This window comes from Archocentrus centrarchus, chromosome 13 (assembly GCF_007364275.1).
Source record: "Archocentrus centrarchus isolate MPI-CPG fArcCen1 chromosome 13, fArcCen1, whole genome shotgun sequence".
NCBI lineage: Eukaryota > Metazoa > Chordata > Actinopteri > Cichliformes > Cichlidae > Archocentrus > Archocentrus centrarchus.
In genome coordinates, this window is record NC_044358.1 from 3,490,914 (window position 1) to 3,510,828 (window position 19,915).

The 19,915-nt window shown below is 42.5% G+C and overlaps 1 protein-coding gene across 3 annotated transcripts; it reads left to right on the forward strand.

Moving 5' to 3' along the window:
- The first annotated feature begins 5,665 nt into the window (after nt 1-5,665).
- On the forward strand, nt 5,666-15,098 carry tbx2b (T-box transcription factor 2b). Of its 3 annotated transcripts, none has more exons than XM_030744020.1 (8): nt 5,666-6,033; nt 6,887-7,722; nt 8,606-8,873; nt 10,426-10,578; nt 11,791-11,867; nt 12,037-12,206; nt 13,167-13,750; nt 14,252-15,098. In XM_030744020.1, exons 2-8 carry the CDS (start codon nt 7,364-7,366, stop codon nt 14,699-14,701), a joined length of 2,061 nt encoding a protein of 686 aa, XP_030599880.1. In that variant the 5' UTR covers nt 5,666-6,033; nt 6,887-7,363; the 3' UTR covers nt 14,702-15,098. The 3 variants fall into 3 exon arrangements, with proteins under 3 accessions (XP_030599880.1, XP_030599882.1, XP_030599881.1); XM_030744022.1 differs by having other exon boundaries at nt 5,696-6,033; nt 10,432-10,578; XM_030744021.1 differs by lacking the exon at nt 5,666-6,033 and adding an exon at nt 6,343-6,639.
- Nucleotides 15,099-19,915: the final 4,817 nt, after the last annotated feature.

The window sequence follows — 19,915 nt, forward strand, 5'->3', positions numbered from 1 at the left end:
AGCTTTATCAATAAACATGCTTGATGCTAATTGCAGTTCAAAGTATAATTTTCTGTATAAATAAGAGCATTTTTACAACATACAGGGCAGAAGCAAGAGGCTGAGATTTTCAGTGTTAGAGTGATACATAAAATGAAGAGTCATGTCAAACCTTGTTTAATGCAGGAGAGTTTTTCATGCTAAACGGTTAGTCTGCAATGCTAATTTCACAAGACAGAAGAGGTCTGCTAGCATGCACGTGAGACAATGTGTCTATGGGAATAAGCTTAAGTACATTATGTTCTAAATCAACACTGCTGTTCTCTGGTACAGACATTACTGTTACTGTTCTTTGCATTAATTCTACAGTGTTGCTTATAGCTTACAGTTTCACTTGTGGAAGAAGGCCTGTTGTACAATGAGTGAAGTTATGTGCACAGTTAATAAGCTCCCTTCCAGGCACAGCATTAGTCTGTGAGTTCAATTGCCACTCAGCAGCTTTCCCTGAGTTTGTGTTATGCACAAGGCAAATTAGATTTGAACCCATGACTGTCTCCCTGCTTGAGTTTTTACCACCATACTAGAGGCAGCATACTTACACCCAGCTGGTTGAAGTATTTCAATTCAACCAGTACAACATTGTTTGTTTGTTTGTGCTGTTTTGAGTAATATGATGGATATTGCACCATGTGATTTACGTGTTAGAGTGAACACATTTGACAGTTCCCAATCTCTACTGAAACAAAGAAAATACCTCAGAAGCATCTAGGAAGAGAGAACATATGAAAATAAATGACAAAAATACATATTTTCCTATTGCTGTAGAGAAGGCTGCTTACACATATTCCACAAGGATCGTTTTCATTTTTGTCTAAATATATTTTTGGAGAATTTCAGTAAGTGCTCAATTTTGTTACAAAAGTTTCAAAAAGCGGTGTGTGGGGGACTCACCAGAGGAAGCAGAGGAAGGCTGCACTTTTCACATCAACACCCTGGCTGTCCTCTGAGAGGAAAGCCTGTTTAGAAACACAGAAGATTTTATGTTTATAATTTTTCTGAGCTTATTTTGGAAGAATTCAATAATGTGAAAAATACACAGAAACTGTAACGAAAGTATTATGGAGAATACAAATTAGCATGTATTTTAAATAGTGTGCAACAAGTGATTTCAGACACATCAAACTGTACCCTAAAGCAAGAGTGTGAGGTCAGCCCTGATGCTGAGTAACACAGCTGTGTAAAACCTGATTTTCTGGTTGAGATCATCATTTTCGGACGTTTTCTGTAAGCAGGCTAATTGTTAGAAAATCATATGAAACGATGCTGAAACTGTTGCACAAGTCTGGAATCGGCGCCTGAAGGTGCCACGCTTTGAGGCCCACGCACATTGTCAGCGCGTCTCCTCCTCAGCTGGACCCCCAGAGCTGAGAAAACTTTGTAGCAAAGGACGCAGGAAAACTTACCTGAAATGAATTTATGACTTTTTCAGGTTTCGGTTCCTTTCATTGAGGCCGTGTTAATTCATATTGGAGTTCGTATAATGCGGCGGCGTGACGTGACGTGACCCTGCTGCGTCTAGTAATTCGATCTTTCAAGAAGAAAAATCAATGTTTCAATTATCTCGTGAAATTTGCTGCGACTTTATTGTTTTTGTCGTGTTTTGAAATTATTTTCAGATTGTTTAAAATTACGAATTTGATTGTAATGAGAATCAAAAGGAGAATAAAATGTGTTTGCTTAAACTTCCCTGTTCTGATGACAGGTTTGTATATTTAGCGGATGTTCCGAGGTTGTTTTTTTTTTTTTTTTTTGGTATGCAGTGTTCCTGAGAGCAGAGGCCTGCAGGTATAGCCTCTCCTCCTCCGCTCCTCTGCTGCCGCTCCTTAATATGATTCAATGTTCCCGGCGCTGCAGCGGCTGATTTAATTTCTCCATGCTGTCAACACATCTGCAAAACACACAAAAGATTATTTTGCTGTTTTAAAAAAAAAAAAGTGCCTCGATTTACATGAAATAGTAATAAATACTGTCAGCTGGATGATGTTAAATACCCGAATGTTTGCTGATTAGGATGAATTTAGACCTGCTGTTCTGAACCACAAACATGCACATAAACACAGGGCTCCTTCGTGCATTTCTTTGGCAAAACTACGCAAAAAAAAAAAAAAAAAAAAAAAAGTTTGTAAAAAATTTTTTATAAATAATAAAAAAAATAAGTTTGCAAAAATAAAATAATTCAGTTGACCGATTGACTGCTCGATGTGTGCAGTTTAAATGAGTCTTTTGTTTGCTGTGTTTTACTTTTCAAAAAAAAAAAACAGCAAAGAATAAGTAGTACTACATAAATATATACATTTGAGTGGAAAAGTAGAAGAATATTTTTTAATAATTGTGCGTTTTGCTGAAGTAACATTTAGATTTTCACTGTCAGGGTTTAGAAAGACTGGAGGACAGATTCAGAAAAGATCAATTCCATCTTTAAGATCGTTTTGCTTTGATACAAATTTTACGCGCATGTGGGAGTACAGCAAAAGTCCATTTCTCCCCGTACAGGTACAGTATGTACCTCCTAGGGCTAATTATTGGGCCTCAAGATAACCATGTGTACCTTTCGCAGGCTAGAAGGGTGCGAGCATGTTCCTCAGCAGAAAAGGGTAGGCTACCTGTGCACCCTTTCTTCTAGATTTTAGGTGCGATATCAGGAGATCCCAGCTAAATACAAACATAATTCAGGTGCAAATATTATTTTATTTATCTTATATTTTAATATTTTAGCGTTTCCTTAGGAACATTTAAATAATGTAACACATCCCCGGAAATCTGCGGGGCCATTGTGTTCAAAGGCACAACGGAAATTACCCCATAAAACAGTATCCCGCAACAAAGGAGGCCCGTTATTTATTTATTTATTTTACTCAATTTGTTTATTTATTAACTGAGAGCAATGGCAACAGGTAACGTCATCATGATGTATTTGGATCTCCAGTGTTCGTATTCGCTGCACCTATTACTTCATCTCTTGATAAATACTCAGACACGCACATGAGCACAAGTCGCCGTGCGTCGTGGACTCGTTGATTTGAAATCTCGCAGGGCCACCCAACAGGTCCCAGATCTCCCTAACACGATGGTCAGCAGCGTCATAATTGAAATGGTTGAAATGAGGAGGGGTATTAAAGGTATTGTAATAGAAAGACTTCAATTTTCTGTCAGGCTCAGTGAGGAAAAACCCTGGGAGTGAACGTCTGTGGCTGCCGTGACGCCTGGAGCTGTGACAGCGCTGTCACCCTCCTCTGGCTCCCTCGGGTCACTATAGCGCCCCCACCTGGCGTTCCACCTGTCAGTCAGACGCACCTTAACTCTCTATTCAACACCATGGACGCAGTTGAGAAATGGTACCGGAGGGTAGAAGGACAATAAAAGGCTTCAGCGCTGGATGTGAGTGGCTGTAGTTCACGATTGAGCATGTGTGAAGTCCAAGAAAAAAAACTTGTTTTATAGCAGATCGGTGATGCATCCTGATCTCAAAAACATCTCTTTCGTTGTATTGTACTAAGTAATGTGTTATAACATGTATGTGGGTGTGTGAGAGTTTGGGAAGGATTTAAGGAAGCATTTTCCTTTTCCTGCAAGTGAGAAGTGATATGTTTCATTTAGCAAATGCAACTGTGAGGAGCAGGAGGAGGAAGAAGAGGAGATGAAGGAGGAGCAGGAAGGTTGCCGGTAGTTGCAGGAGGAGGAGGAGGGAGAAGAAGGAGGAGGAGAAGAGAAAAGAAGGAGGAGAAGAGCAGGAGGAGGAGGAGGAGGAGGCGAGGGCCGCTGGTCGCCGGGTTTCCATGTGACAAGGGGAAATATGAGGGACTTTGACAGGTCTTAAACGGTCTGGCGCCAAGGCCTCAGTCTACCCGCTAAATATAGCCTCAGAGATGATGCAGGGAGATGGGAGGAGAAGATGAAGAGATGAAAGGAGAAAAGGAACAATGCGGAGGAAAGGAAGAAAATAACAATACTCGATTATAGACGAATATGGCGCAAAAACCGTCCGGTTATGTTGTAATTAGAGCGTCTTTGCCCCGGATCGCTGACACAGGGGCTAAATGACCAGGACGGAAGGCGCGTTTTACGCACACTTTCACATCTGCAGCTACATTGTATTGTATTGAGCGGACAGATAAAGGACACAGAAAAACCTTAGTCAACTTCTTACTATATGGAAAGCGTCGACTAAGTAGTTAATTCCGTTTAATTACGAGCCCTGCAGCCTGAAGGGTGACAAGCCTCTCCGCGCACTAAATGGCTCTTATTTAAGCCTCCAAATCTGTATATTTGGGGTGATTATTATCACATTCTGTGGATTATGTGATAGGAATTTTGTTAATATCATACATTTTAAAATTTACTTTGTTTTTCAGATGTTTCCAGACTTTTTGCGCATTTTTTTCCCCCGTTGACTGCTTCACATCCACATCTCCAGCTGACACACACATGCCCAAAGAACAAGTCTGAGGAGCATATTTACTGTCTGCTTCCATTAATCCACAACACAGAGGATACGTTAATCTATCAGGCCAATGCCTCTTCCACGCAGAGCTTCCAGCAGCCTGGAGCAGTGCCGCCTTGACTTAATGACTTTTAAATCGCGCTTGATGGAGATTTCTGTACCGTTGAAGGCACAGAACAAATAAATGGTGACTAATTTGCAAAAGCATTGTTGATACAATTATCCAGTACAATATTCCACCAGAGAAATCGTTATCCACCTCCATATGTTGCTAATCTGTTTTCATTTCTTTCGCGGTAAAGCTCCATGAGCAGCTCCCAAAGTCTCCTATCTTTGTCATCTTCATAAACATAAAAAAAGCAGCTTTCCAGACAAGTCAGCTGTTAGGTACACACCACAACAACACCTCTCTTGCTTATTTTACACTGAAAGAATTCCCTTTTACCTTTTCACTCACTCTGCTGTTCCTGTGTGCGCCGTGCGGAGCACATGACGCTTCAGGGATTTGTGTCCGATCCAGTGGGCTCGTGGAAACGCTTTCATTCAGGTGTATGCGCTCCGTTCCACTGGAGCTACTCTCTCTGGCCTGCTGACTCTTTACGCACGGCTGTGTGATGGGAGTCGAGCAACAAGTGTGTAACACAGAGATGAAGAGGCATTCCATGCTCTTAAATCACATGACATGCTGTATCTGACACACAAGCTGAAATGTTCTGGAGTCTATTTGGGGATATGAAAATATTTTGTTTGCACTTCTTGTTTCTTTAAAGCAGAGCGGGTTACTTGGTTGTGTTAAAGTTGTATTTCAGCCGGCTAGGACTCCTATAAGATGAATCTTATGATTTAATAATTTGGATTTTATGTTTGTATTTATCATCTGAGACATTTATATGGCTAGAAAGAGTTTCGTGCGGCTGTCAGCGGAAGCCGCAGAGAGGCGGCTAAGTTCCAGGGGCTCATAGGAAATGCGTAGTTGTCGCTGACACCCTTATTCAGAAGGATTAACACTTTTTGTTTCAGTTTTTGTCGAAGTGACGCCTGTGGCCCAAGACGCGATAGTCCATGCTCGGAGAGGGCAGCTGTTTATCTAAAAGGAGGAGAAAAAAAAACCCCGCTCAGCTCTGACACTGAGTCATGACCGAGGCAGAACAGTGTTCTGCCTCGGTCATGCCGCAGATGAGGCTCCGCTCCACAGGACGTCAGGGTAAATGTAAAGAGACAGGAGATTGTTCTTACTGTGGCGCATCAGCCGACCGGCGCCGAGCGACTCTCTAACAAACTGAGTCCGAGTTAATCAGGAGCTGCGGCTCTGGATTCTTCTGAAGGAGCTCAGCAGAGCGGAGTGCTGTGAGGCTGGTGCCCCCTCCACCCCCCTTGGCTCCCGGAGTCCCGCACTCTTCTTGGTTTGACAAAATACAACCTGTCGGAGATTACACGCCACCATGGCCTGCCCTAAACTCAGAATGAGCTCTAAATCATCTCATCGCTGTTTGATACCGGAGTTAAAAACAAGAAAATAATCAGAACGACATCAAGCAGCACTGTAACAGCAGGTATAAACCAATGACAAAAATTAATAATAATGATAACAGCTGGTCTTGCTTAAAATTAATTTTTAAACATGCAGTAAACTTTATCTGCAGCCAAACAAGGAAGAGTTTGTATCGAAGTGAGCACTCACCACTTTCTTTCTCCCTCATTTTTCTCTCAAAATTCATTCATCATTATTCATCAGGCTTCCTCTTTTTTTTGCTCCACGCAGCATCAGAGTTTGTCTTTTCCAGCCTGTATTACTGAGCAGCTGCCGTCGCCGCCGCCGCGGCTGCTGCTGCTGCTGCCTCCCCGTCAGCCCGATCAGGAAAACGCACAGATAAGCGGCTCTCGCCCGGGGAAATCGAGGCTGTTTAAGGCTGAATTCAGTGTACACACGGTTAACATAGCCTGGACTACTGTGAGGCAAATCCAGCCTAATCGTCAAAACAGCCGACGGTATAATTACGAAGGCTCTATAGAGACTATAGAGAGCGACCGAGAGAGCAGCAGCTCTTTGAAAGAAATCTCTCCGGAATGCAGAGCATGAGCTGCGAGATTTACTGCTGTGAGATGTTCTAAAACACAGTTGTTAATATGGAGAAGTGGAGCTGTTCCTCTGTATGAAGGTGAGTATTAAGACATTGAGTCTGTGGACAGGTTGTTTTTTTTCCGGAGGCGACATTGTAAAAAAGCAAGCCGAGAGAGGTGATGCCTCCACCGGCCAAGAACTGAGGGCTGACCCGGTGTTTGGCTTAGAAATGGGGGTGGGATTTCCCGATCTTTCCTGTCATTGGTTAATATTTTATTCTGTTGACATGTTTTCTTACTGCTAATGCTTCCGACACCTTCTTGTCCCCCCCCCTCCTCTCCTAGAGTCTGGCCGGAGCTGTCAGAACCACGCCTATAGGGGCCCACAATTGGTCCAGAAAGCGTAAAATCAGCAATCAAAGGGGCTTGGTTCATTAGTGTTGGGGATGGAGGCAGGAAGGACATGTGAGATAGTCACAGATCTGCAGTGAACGGGGCCACATCTCTCCAGTCAGTGTGGGATGACTGAGAAACAGCTTATTTCTCTGAGAGGCACACAGCGCAGCCGGGCTCTGCCGTCTACTGAAGCGCCACTTCTACTGAAGGACTCGGTGGAGGAACCAAAGGAAAAGCACATCCACAGCAACTCTGGGCTATTTTCTTCACCCTGGTAGCACGCTGTGTATTTGACAAGGCGCTGCACTTTTCTGTACCGCTTTAGAGAAATTAACTGCTCTCGAAGAGCGGACTTTCCGGCTCTGGGCTGGGGGGAGATATCATTAAAATATCTATTATTTCACTTCGGTTTTTGTGGATGCACCGATGAGAGATCCAGTTTTTACAGGGACTGCAATGGCTTATCACCCTTTCCACGCACACCGGCCGACCGATTTCCCCATGTCCGCCTTTCTAGCGGCCGCTCAGCCTTCCTTCTTCCCGGCGCTCAGCCTGCCTCCCGGTGCTCTCACTAAGCCGATCACGGACCACGGCCTGGCAGGGGCGGCGGAGGCTGGGCTCCACCCGGCTCTTAGTCACCATCAGGCGGCTCATCTCCGCAGCATGAAAAGCCTGGAGCCCGAGGAGGAAGTGGACGACGATCCAAAAGTTACACTGGAAGCCAAGGATCTTTGGGACCAGTTTCACAAACTCGGAACGGAGATGGTTATTACCAAGTCAGGAAGGTAAGAACTCCTCCGATTTAAAATTCCGCTCATGGATATCTGGATTTTCTTTTCTTTTTTTTTAAATTAAAAAACCTTTTTATTTTGTCTAAATATATTCAGAGAATTAACCGATAATTTTAGAGCCGCTAAAATGCCATTAAATGGCAGCCCGATCGTCAGGCCTTTCACAGTCCGTACTTATTTTTCCACTGATTGTTAGTCTGCTCCGTTATTAATAAAACAGCATCTAACAAACACAGACAATTCAACGAGAACATTGCATTTACCACTAATTATACCCCAAATGTGTCGTTTTTTAAATGTAGTTTTACATAGCGATAGGCACGTCTACATTTGGGTGGGAGTTATTGAATAAAGCTCCTGTTTGTTTTGAAATATTTGTCATATACTTCCACCCTGACCACAGTACATATTTGGGATATTTTGGGGGAAATGTGGTAAGAGCTTTGATCAGGTTTTATCTCCCAAACTGCATTCTGAGGAGGCAGCAGAGCTTCTGGGTTTTATAAACAGGCTGTCACTTCAAAAAGCAGGGACATGAGGTGGTGTGGTCATAAATATATTCCTCAGCTTTGTAGTGGATGGCTTACACACGCACACGCACGCAAACACACACACACACACACACACACACACACACACACACACACACACACACACACACACACACTGTTTTGTGCTTTGCTGTCGCCTAACAGTATGCCGCATTGGAGAATAATATCTGACAATTGCAATATTTCTATTTGTAAGAGCGCTGCGTTTTTCCTGCGACCCTCGACGCCTCTTTTGTCAAATTTGTTCAAGTGTTGCAGGATAATGTGGTGTTGTGTTTGGGTTGTATCGCGGCGTGTTGACTCCCCGTCTGTGTTTCTCTCCGCAGGAGGATGTTCCCTCCGTTCAAAGTGCGAATAAACGGACTCGATAAAAAAGCCAAATACATCCTGCTGATGGACATCGTGGCGGCGGACGACTGCCGCTACAAGTTCCACAACTCTCGCTGGATGGTGGCGGGCAAGGCCGACCCGGAGATGCCCAAGAGGATGTATATTCACCCGGACAGCCCGGCCACCGGCGAGCAGTGGATGGCCAAGCCTGTTGCTTTCCATAAACTCAAGTTGACCAACAACATCTCGGACAAACACGGATTTGTAAGTACAGATAGAGTTTTTTCTTTCTCCCCTCTGTGCCGAGATTATAGTTTTCATATTTACACGCTGCACTGAGTGTTTGAAATATCAGAGGAGACATTTTCAAGATTTTTTTTTTTTTTTTTTTTTTTTATTTACTTATTTGTTTTTAGAAAACGTGGGGAAAGTGGGTCGTCGTGACAGCATGATCATAGGAAGAAAATCTGAAAATAAATAAAAACCGAGCAAAGAGCGTATGCGGATTCAAAGTATGAAACTACTGCAGAGAAATGATCAAGTAGGTTCAAAACAACTGAGAGACGCAAAACATTTGCTAGCACATAAATCACTTGGAGTACCAACGTATTCCAAAATATTCTGAGATAAAATAAATATATACGGGCACATGTGTGATGCTTGTTCGTCCAAAGCTTTGACACTTTGTCGCCACTTGACTTGGAACTTGTTTCCTCGCAGTTCTGCGGAATATTGCCAGCCTGCAGTTTCCTCCACCCAAATATCCAAAGCCAGACCCAGCTGCCTGGGCTGGAGCACCTCAAGGCCTACTGACCGCGGTTTGCACTGCACCTCCCTACTGTACACCTTTCTTTCAGGCCAGGTTGTAATGGGAACTTTAAAAAACTGCATGTCTAAGCCTAGTGTTTGCGAGGCTGAGGATTAAGTGGTGTATTACCAAATCGGGTCAGAGAGAAATGACATGAAGTGAGTGCAAACCTTCAGCTTGTAAACTAATATAGTTGCATATTTTGTGTGTTTTGTGTGTTTGTGTTTTTTTTTTAAAACTATCTTTTCTGTATTGTTCGGAAATGTGTGCTGGATGCTTCAGTGTGTTTGAGTTTTATCCAAAATATTTAGCATTACTTTATCGCCTCAGGTGCAAAAACTTTTTTTTGTTTGTTTAAATAAAAAATAAAAATGTCATTTTGCAGAAGAGCACATTATAAAAGTTTAGGAATGGCCATCTGACTGGCAGCCAGAGTGTGCTTTCGACTGGAAATAAATTTAACATGAGGCGTCAGTCTAAATAATTTGCAATAGCTTGGATACTTAGAACTTCTTTCTGTATGCGGGTCTAATTTACGCTTTAATTGTCATGAAAATTCATCTTGAATTAACAGCTTTTTTTTTGTATATTCATTGTCACTTTATGTCGGGCATATTTGGGGGGATTTTTTTAAAATGTGTTGTAAGCTCAAATGTGTGCGACGCCTTTGGTGCGTCAAAACAGACCACCGGGCTGTAATTCCAGCCTTGTCTAGTGTCTGTGCTGTGAAATTTGTAGATTTTTGTGCTGTTAGAAATGGGATCAAATCAGGTTCTTTTCTGTGGTTCTGATCCCTCATGGCAGCATGTGTGGCCTGGTAAGGTTTTTCCCTTTGCCCCGCACTAATTACAGACCAGGCTGCTTACACAGTAATTATAACAGCATCAATAACAATGCGCTGGATGATCCGCCTGCAACAGATTCTGCCTAGTGTCGAGTTTTAGCATCAAAGAGAGACACAAACATGCCGTGATATTCACTCCAAAGCTGCGCTTTCTGTGTGTGTTGGTCCAGACGATCCTGAACTCCATGCACAAGTACCAGCCCAGGTTCCACATAGTGCGGGCCAACGACATCCTGAAGCTTCCTTACAGCACCTTCAGGACCTACGTGTTCCCCGAGACCGAGTTTGTAGCTGTGACAGCATATCAGAACGACAAGGTGAGTCACCGTACACACTCCAGCGATGGCCTCTAAATATGGCTGCTATATTTTGCATAATAAATGTCCTACATCACGCGTCCTCTCCCCCCGCCACCAACCCCCGAAGACTTAATCTGATTTTGTAGGTCGCCTAATTTCCCTGCAGAGGACTCCCATGTCCCTCTTGATTTTTTTAATTGCTCTTTTGCTTGGATTTGTGGGTCTAGCCGACATGTCCGACTAGGAATTCAAATGGTGTGTGTGTGTGTGTGTGTGTGTGTGTGTGTGTGTGTGTGTGTGTGTGTGTGTGTGTGTGTGTGTGTGTGTGTGTGTGTGTGTGTGTGTTATCAGCTATTCACGGGCTATAAATGGGCTATTACCTTTGCCAGAAGTGAATAAATTAGGCGTATAAATACTGGAGAGTGTGGGTTATGAATGTTGTGAAGTCGTGTCAAAAAATGTCAGACATGTTTTTAAATTTTCTTTGCTTAAAATGACACTGGAGTTATTTTTTCTTATTTAAGATAATCTTTCCAAAGTCTATATTTAAACACATTTTTAAATATTTATGGCATTATTTTAAGCCCTAAGCTTAGTCTCTTTCTCCTCCTCCATGAAGCGAATTGGGGATTGTGTCCAGGGGGCGGGGGTCATGTTGTAAAAGTTTATGGCAAAGAGACACAATCGATTAGGAGGCATTTAAAGGGCTGGTCACAATGCAGACAGATGCTGAAAGACTCTGCTCAGATTGGCGACGCCTGAAGCGTTGAATTCTGGGTCCACTGAGGGCCTCCAAGAGCACGGAAGGTCCCGCAAGGTCCGTGTGGCTCTTGCAAATACATGGAGCCAAGCCGGCCTCCTCCACATATCGTGAGGCAGCAGTGTTCCAAACCGCAATATTAATTATTGATATAACCGTTATCAGCTGAAGTATTGCATCCTTTGGCATTTTTTCTGGGGCTCGAAGGCTTCTGTGGCCCCACAGAGGAATATTTCGCGGCAGAATTTCTCTCCTGGGGCCTATGTGAATAACGCCCCATCATTATGTTTTAATTAATAATGCAAATCCGAGCTCTATGCCGTGTGTGTGTGTGTGTTAATCCAAACACACTGTGTTCCTACGTGGGCCGGATGGAAACAATGGACCCTAATCACGTGATCATGTGGGATCTGTGTTGTTACTGTGGTTCTCTGCTCCTAAAACTGCTTGTGTCCTTCTATTTCGGACAGATAACGCAGCTGAAGATCGACAACAACCCTTTCGCCAAAGGTTTCAGAGACACGGGGAACGGAAGGAGGGAGAAAAGGTACCAAAGCGCTGTATCACACCTGCTCTGTGTGTGTGTGTGTGTGGGTGTGTGTGTGTGTGTGTGTTTGTGTGTGTCGGCCATTTTTTATTCTGCAAGGACAATAGACAGTTTATTATTATTATTATTATTATTATTATTATTATTATTGTTGTTGTTGTTGTTGCAGGAAGCAGCTGTCCATGCCTTCGCTGCGGATGTACGAGGACCAGTGCAAGGCGGACCGGGAGGGCGCGGACTCGGACGCCTCGTCCAGTGAACCTCCTGCCGTTAGGGACACTATGCACTCCCCGCTGGGAGCAGGTACCAGCCCTCTGAGGTTCAGCAGGCCAAGTCGAGGTTAGAGACGTTACCGTTTATTTTCTCTTTGGTGGAAGGGCTTTGTGCGATTTAATAACAGTAGTGTGTGATTTTAGAAAACGAGCCTAAATTCAACCTTTAATAGTGATGATTTAGTGATGATATCATTTAGGCTATGAAATAATTTAGTATTTTAAGTAGTGTTAAATTAGCTACATTTGGTGGAGGAAACTGAACAGTAACATAAGTAGATAAAATATTATCATACACGAATTATTCATTTTATTATCCTTACTATTTACTAGTAATAGTAGTGGTTGGGGGGGTGGGGGGGTTAGACTTTTGTGATGCTGAATTTTTCTGTGATAATGTCGGTTCAGATCTAACAATGAGATATCTTTAAAATGCATCCCAGGAGTCTAACGTGCAGACTGCTTGTTACTGCTGGATTTGCGTTGGTTTTTGGTTTGCAGTTCTCACCTGTTAACCAGTCAGAGTTTGCCTCTGATAACTTACCTGCCTTTATTTCATTTGTTAATTTTCTTGGTAAGAATTGTGTAACCAGGAAAATCATTATAATTTTTGACTGAAGTGGGATTTGAAATTCCTATTTCCTTTTGAGTGTTCTGAGATTATAACAAGAGCAAAACACTTGTTCGGGTTATGCATATTTGAGTTATTTCTTAAAGTTTATGTGGGTTTTCATGAGCTCTAGATTTTTAGGTAAGTAAGTAATTAGTTTTAAAGGGCCCTGATATAAAGAAATATGTTAATTTTGCTCACTGAAAAAGCGATGCACAGGTTAACAAAGATAAGTTTTGAAAATTAAAATGCAGGTTAAATATTATTTTCCCAAAGATTGAAACGTCATGTCATCATGAGCCTGGTGTCCCTACCAGGGTCGTGATGACATTCGTCTTGTGTTTTTGTTTGTTAGGGTGTAGTTTTGTGATGACTGGTGCTTATGTCTCTTTCTCCTTTCGGGTTCCTGAATCTTAGATGATAAAACATGCACTGACAGCGAGCAAGAGCTGGAGCATCCAGACGAGCGTTGCACGGGGTCCAACAGCCCGGGACCTGAACCCGTGTCCCCCTACAGCTCACGGTGTGAAGAGCGCATGAGGGAAAAACCTATTGCTGAGAAGAAGGATGACTCTATATTCAGTATAAGGAACCTCGAGAAGGACAAAGTGGAGAGCAGGCACAGGAAGGACACCACGGATGTGTTAACAAAAGACTCAGAGGCTGGAGGCATCAGTGCCACTAAGGACGCTTTCTCCCCTCTTGTAGTCCAGACTGAGAGCCCCTCACACTTCAGCCCAGGCCATTTACAAAGCTTGGCACTGTCTGGCCTGCACAGCCAGCAGTTCTTTAACCCTCTGAATGCCGGATCGCCGCTGTTGTTTCACCCTGGGCAGTTTGCCATGGCCCCTGGAGCCTTTTCTGCTATGGGCATGGGGCATTTACTGGCCTCTGTATCCGGAGCAACTGGTTTGGAAAATGGCACCCTCTCCACCCAGGGCACAGGAGGAACTCCTAGCCCCTTCCCCTTCCATCTGTCCCAGCACATGCTTGCCTCTCAGGTAAGGAAGACCATCCACTGACTTTAGTATATCTCCACACCTGTAGCAGTCACCTGAGGTCAGCAGGACAGAGAAGTTCTTGAGAGCATAGGCAGGGCTTTCTTTACCTTCTTAATGCTATAACTGCTCATGTAAACCTAACTTTACATCATGCCACAGTCGACAAAAGTTAATGTGGTACCAGGCAGAGCTGGGTTTCCTGAGTAAAGGTGAATTCACGTGTTTGCTCCAGAGCACATTTATTAAAACATGAGGATTTAAAAAAACAAAAATACTCTCATCAGGTTCACCAACTGAAATGTAGAATCTACCTGTTAAAAAAAAACAGGAAGAATATGTTCACTGCTTTGATGGCAGAGCTGTCCTGCTTTTTAAATCTGGTCTAAATATTCGGAGGAAACTAAGGAATCTGATGTGTTTGTGTGTAGGAAAAAAAGAATAGATTATTTGATCAGCCAACTAGAAAAAATGACTACATGTCATTTGTTGTTTGTGTTGCAGGGCATCCCTATGCCTCCATTTGGGGGTCTCTTCCCATACCCTTACACCTACATGGCAGCAGCTGCAGCAGCAGCCTCGGCCTCGGCCCTCCCAGCCACCAGCACATCCAGTCCACTCTCCAGGAACCCCTTCCTGAGCTCGTCCAGGCCACGGCTCCGCTTCAACCCCTACCAGCTCCCAGTTTCACTGCCTCAGACCTCCAGCCTGCTCACTACTGGCCTGCAAGGTAGCATCAACCCAGGTTCAGAATCCTCCAAACCGGGCAGCAGGGAAACCAGCCCAGCACCAGAGCACCACAGCAATCACAAGACAGGGGGCTCAAGTGGGAGGGCTGCATCTCCCAAAACCTCCATGAAAGACTCAGTGAATGAACTGCAGAGCATCCAGAGACTGGTGAGTGGCCTGGAGGGCCAAAGGGAACCCTCCCCAAATACGGACTGTCCCAAGTGATTAAGACTCTCTGATTGGGATGAAGACTTGGCTTGAATACTAGAGGACTATAAGTGCATATGTCCTGTACAGCACATTACAGAGACTGGGATGATGGTATGACTGATGAGCATAGAAGAAGGCCAATTATTAATATTTTTTGGAACGAAGCTGCAGGTAGACAGAAATATAGTCTATATAATTATATTTAATCTTTTTAAATTCACAAGTATTGAAAGTTTCCTTCAGAGCTGACCTGTTGGAAAGAGTAAAAAGCTTGTTGGACAACATTTCCACCACCATCAGACACCAAAGTCCTCCCTAAAATCGCAGTGTTTTTAGGGTTTGCTTTTGAAGACCCACCAAAAAAAAAAAACAAAAAAAAAACAAACAAAAAAAACAAAAAAAAAAAACAACCCAAAACCAAGAAAACTAACAAACAAAAAAAAGACAAAAACGCCACACAAAAACAAACAAAAAACAAAAACAGCAACAAAAAAACCCCCAACCAAACAAAAAACCCTGCTGCAATACATTTCTACATTCATTAAATTGAAAAAAATAGAAAAAGAATAACAAATAAATAAAAAATGTGACACGAATTTAAAAAAATGGAAACTTTTTAATTTAATAATCGTGAAGTATCATCTAAAAAAAACAAAACATGTAATCTCCAAATCTCACCTTAAGGTCAAGGATGTCTGATAGAGTCACACTGACACTACAATGAAGTAAAGAAGGTCATCATGTCACTATGGGCCCCTTATATCGGTCAAACCTGTCCGAGAGCCTGCAGCTCCGCACTATGCGTGGCGCACTGTGGAAAAGTGTGTGCTGTTAAGTTTGGATAACCTGAAGCACTTGAGCATCCGGGCCTGGTTTCTAAACTCCGTGCCTGAACAGGAGGCTTATGACGCCGACAGGCAAGTCTGATCATTTCAAAAGGGATGGAAGCTGAACGTCCCGTCTGAGAGGAAGAAAGAACCGCTGATCGTTTAATGCCAGAAAAAAAAAATCTTTCTGAACTATTTATGTAATTAAAAAAAAATCTGTAAATAAAGCTAAGATCCAAGAATATGCAATTGGTATTAATTTATTCAAGGCTGTATATTAGCGTGTACATATTTCAAATGGAACTTTCCCCCTCTTACTTATACCCCCCTCCTCTTCCTCCTTCCACCCCGTTTTACATATACTGTACATTAAAGCTATTTAGCGCTTGTTGGTTTGAAAAAACTGTGTATGACGCATCGCTGACTTTTTTTAGGAGACGTGTGCCATGTTTTAGTCTGCATCCACCGACAAACACAGAGGAACAGAGAGCGAAATAGAGAGAGAGCTCCACATGGATTCTAAAACACCTCAGGTTATTTCACCTCAGCCAGGAGACATTCAAAGCAATTCCTCCTATGGGCGCATCGTTCATATCTATTCATAAATATATTTAAAGTTGGAAGTATCTTGTTTATGCTGGTTGTCCGGGTATTTTTTTTTCTTTTTGTTTTTCTTTTATTTGTTTCTTTCTTTCTTTCTTTTGATTGTCTCACAATTTCAATAAAAATGTTGTGCTGAAAACTTGTATTATTATTATTATTATTATTATTAATTATTATTATTATTATTATTATTATTATTATTATTATGTTATAATCACCTCATTATAGCAACCCAACTGTTCTCATTTTGGGGGCATTTTTAATGAGGTAATCTAAGCTATGGCGTTACACAAATAAAGGCCTACTTGTAGTAGACGCACAAGCATACGCGTGAGTCAGGAGCGCCCCCTGTGGGCCACATGTCAGACAGGAGAAAAAAAGTGAGGTTTTTCTTGTGGTTTACTGAATTTGATAAGAAAATTTGTCTGGGTCCAGTGTGCATGCTATTAAAAACAGATTTAAATTGCATGGTGAAATTTGTGGGTAAAAATTGCTGGCTAAATTTTTGCATTTAAGGTTACAGCTATGAATATTACAGCATGCTTTACTGTTTCAGACTTTACATGACCAAACGAACTAAAGAAGAGGCCTTGCTTCTAGATATTTTTTATTTTTATGTTTGTTTGTTTTTTTCTGTTGCGTTGCAGCACGTTGTCTGGTAGTTTCATTTAAATTCCATGGCCCTGTCTTGTGTACACACAACCTCTATTTTGAGGAGGTCCTCGGTCACCGTCAATCAGCATTTCCTTTAGTATTGTGTGTATTTTTAGAAACACTGGAGTGATGTAAGTATTTATAGGAAGAGCTGCGCGCATACACATCCTTTGCAGCCGGAGAGCAACTTTAACTGTTTAACTCTGGCAGAAAAAAGAAGAAGAAAGAATACGGAGTCCGACTGGACTCGTCTGAAACGTAAATTCCCAATTAAGCTTGTTTTTACATGGGAAAAAAATGTTGCGTTATCAGGCTGAATATGCCACGGTGTTTGGAGTTTTAACCTAAAGTCATTATAATCAATTCAGTAATTAACTGTGTAACATTAGGACTGGATATTTTTGTCAGGCTCACTGAAAATGATTGTTCGTGTTCCAGTACATTCATGAACTCATCTTCAGTGGAAATGCGACATGTGTTGCGGCCTGTGTGAGAGCATGACGCAGCAGCAGTGTGTGCGTGTTTATGTCTGACAGTGCATGTGTGTGTCTCAGTTTAAAGGGTTAAGCAGGGGGAGTTTAGGGCAGCAGACAGCCTTTTGTCCGGGACCCGGCGTCTGTCGCCTGCCTGCCGGCCACAGCCTCCACACCGCCCGGCTTCCTAATTAGAGAGCCTCCCCTCTTCCTCCTCTTCGTCCTCCTCCCCTTCTTCTTCATTTTTCTTTTCTTTCTGCAGCGACAATCACAAAACTCTCATTCTATTGCGGGGGCCATTGTTGCTACTCTGTTATCTTCAATTAACAGGGAGAGCGACTCGACCTCGCACACTGGGAGAAAAAAGTATTTGTCTAAATCAATCAGTCAGCGAGTGATCAATAGGCTCCTGTGGAGGCCCCGTGGATCATAACTAATGACTGGTGACGGCGTGGGTAAAAAGGCCAAGATTATTCACAACTCTTTTAAATGATCAGTGCTGCTCTGTGTTGTTATTTACGCTTTTGTAAGAAAACAGGAGAAGTTACAGAGTTCAGTGCAGGAGACAAACTGCACCTTTCTCTGTCTGAGCTGTGTGAAAGCTAAACAGGAGCGCAGAGGGCTCTGCTTATCTGCAGGCCTGTAGGAGATATTTCAGAGCCTGCTGGGATCTAGTCTCACATCAGTCAGCATGCCCCAGATTACACAAATATTCTACTGCCTCCGGGTGTAAGGTTACTTATGCAACTGCATATAAGGGAACTGGTAGTTTATTAACACTTTTCTGGAAAAGTATCGAAAACACCCATTCAGCAAATATTTAAGTAAAACTTTGAGATACATATAATTAAGTTTTCAATTTCGTGCAACTTTACAGACGCTTCTGCTCGTTTCAGAGGCAAATGGCATACTTTATTACGCCATTACGTTTTATCTGACAGCTGTAGTGACGCTGAAAATGAAAAAAATATCAATACATGTGATTGGCGTTATTTATTTATTTATTTTATTGAAATAAGCCCCCCCCAAAAAAGTGTCTAGATAATTGAAATTAGCACCAACCTGGCAAGAAACAAAATGAAATGCAAACAAATTGATAAAGCTAAGTATTTAATCCCTCAGTAGAAATGCAGCTAAATCACTACATAGAAGAATAAAAACAATAACAGGGGTCAAGCTTACTAAACACATATGTGGATACTTATTAATATCAGAAACTTAAACACTGATCTTTTTTTTTTTTTTTTTAACTTTTGACTATTTTAATGTGCTATTACCACCATAAATACTTCTACTTAATAAAACTTGAAAATCCATTTGATCCTTCCTCATATTTTTTTCCTGTGGTTAAATTCAAGTGCAAAATGAAATACAGCATTGTAAATCAAACTCCGACAACATTAGTGCAGTTTTCCGTTTCTACTGTTATAGATTGCTCATGTAAGTTGATCTTGTGCTGGCTTCATGAGATTAAAATGTGACATCGATATAACTGCTGCACCAAGCGCTGATTCTGATGACCATCAGAAACCACCTTCTCCATCTCTGAAGACGCTGACGTGGATATTGACGTATTGATAGATTAACGAAGTGAAATCGCTAGAAGCCAATTAGATTCAAAATTAAGTGAAATTACATTTTTTTAGACTTGTGCATAAACGTTTTAAACAGGGTTTAGACAGTGAGTGGAAATGCATGATGTGCTTTATCTAAGTTTTGACAAGCTAACTAGCTGTTGTGTAAGTGTACATGAAAAAGAGCTGGTGCAGTATGTTGGTCTGACAGTGTTGGGAGACGGCCCAGAAAACTGTATGGTGTCTACAGAGTGTGTATTGTTATCCTGTGGCTATGCAGGCTGCTACTGAGAGAGCAGGCAGCCTATTGGTTGCTCAGCTCAGGTGCAGCCTTTGCACTGGTTCACAGTGTAGCCGGAAGAGCCCAATCACAGACCTCTGTTTTCCTTCAGGACAATGCAGGGAGAAGGGAAAATGCACAACCCACAACCTCAGTGAAGCGCTTCAGGGAGCCTGTTCCTCACACACAGACAGACATATGCACAAAAGCAGAACATACAAATGGAAAGTTTATCAATTTGTTGAAATACAGTGATATGTGCCGAAGCGCAGAATGCTTTGAGTTAACTTCAATCATGAGAGCAAAAGATCCATTAAAAACACCTAATAAACACACCTATAAAATGCAGCTCTAATAGAGTGCAGGCAGACCACGTGGGCCATCAGAGCTGTACGTTGAGAATGAAGAGAGGAAAAATAGATTAATAACGATCATCATCGTCAAAAGAAGTCATCGTGTGTGTGTGTGTGTATGTGTGTGTATGTTTGTGTGTGTGTGTGAGAGAGAGAGAGAGAGACAGAGAGAGAGAGAGACAGAGAGAGAGAGAGAGAGAGAGAGAGAGACAGAGAGAGAGAGAGAGACAGCGAGAGAGAGAGAGACAGAGAGAGAGAGAGACAGAGAGAGAGAGAGAGACAGCGAGAGAGACAGAGAGAGAGACCAGAGAGACAGAGAGATAGAGAGAGAGAGACAGAGAGACAGAGAGATAGAGAGAGAGAGACAGAGAGACAGAGAGAGAGAGAGAGAGACAGAGAGAGTTAGAATCCTACTTTTTGGAGAGTTTGGAGCTGAAGCATGTTGGCCCATCGCCCCCTCCTGGA

Excerpts from the sequence above, each read along its gene's own strand:
- tbx2b (XM_030744020.1), top strand. The coding sequence starts at position 7,364 with ATGAGAGATCCAGTTTTTACAGGGACTGCAATGGCTTATCACCCTTTC. Across the intron at positions 11,868-12,036 it reads AACGGAAGGAGGGAGAAAAG|GAAGCAGCTGTCCATGCCTT; the intron begins GTACCAAAGCGC and ends TTGTTGTTGCAG. Across the intron at positions 12,207-13,166 it reads GTTCAGCAGGCCAAGTCGAG|ATGATAAAACATGCACTGAC; the intron begins GTTAGAGACGTT and ends CCTGAATCTTAG.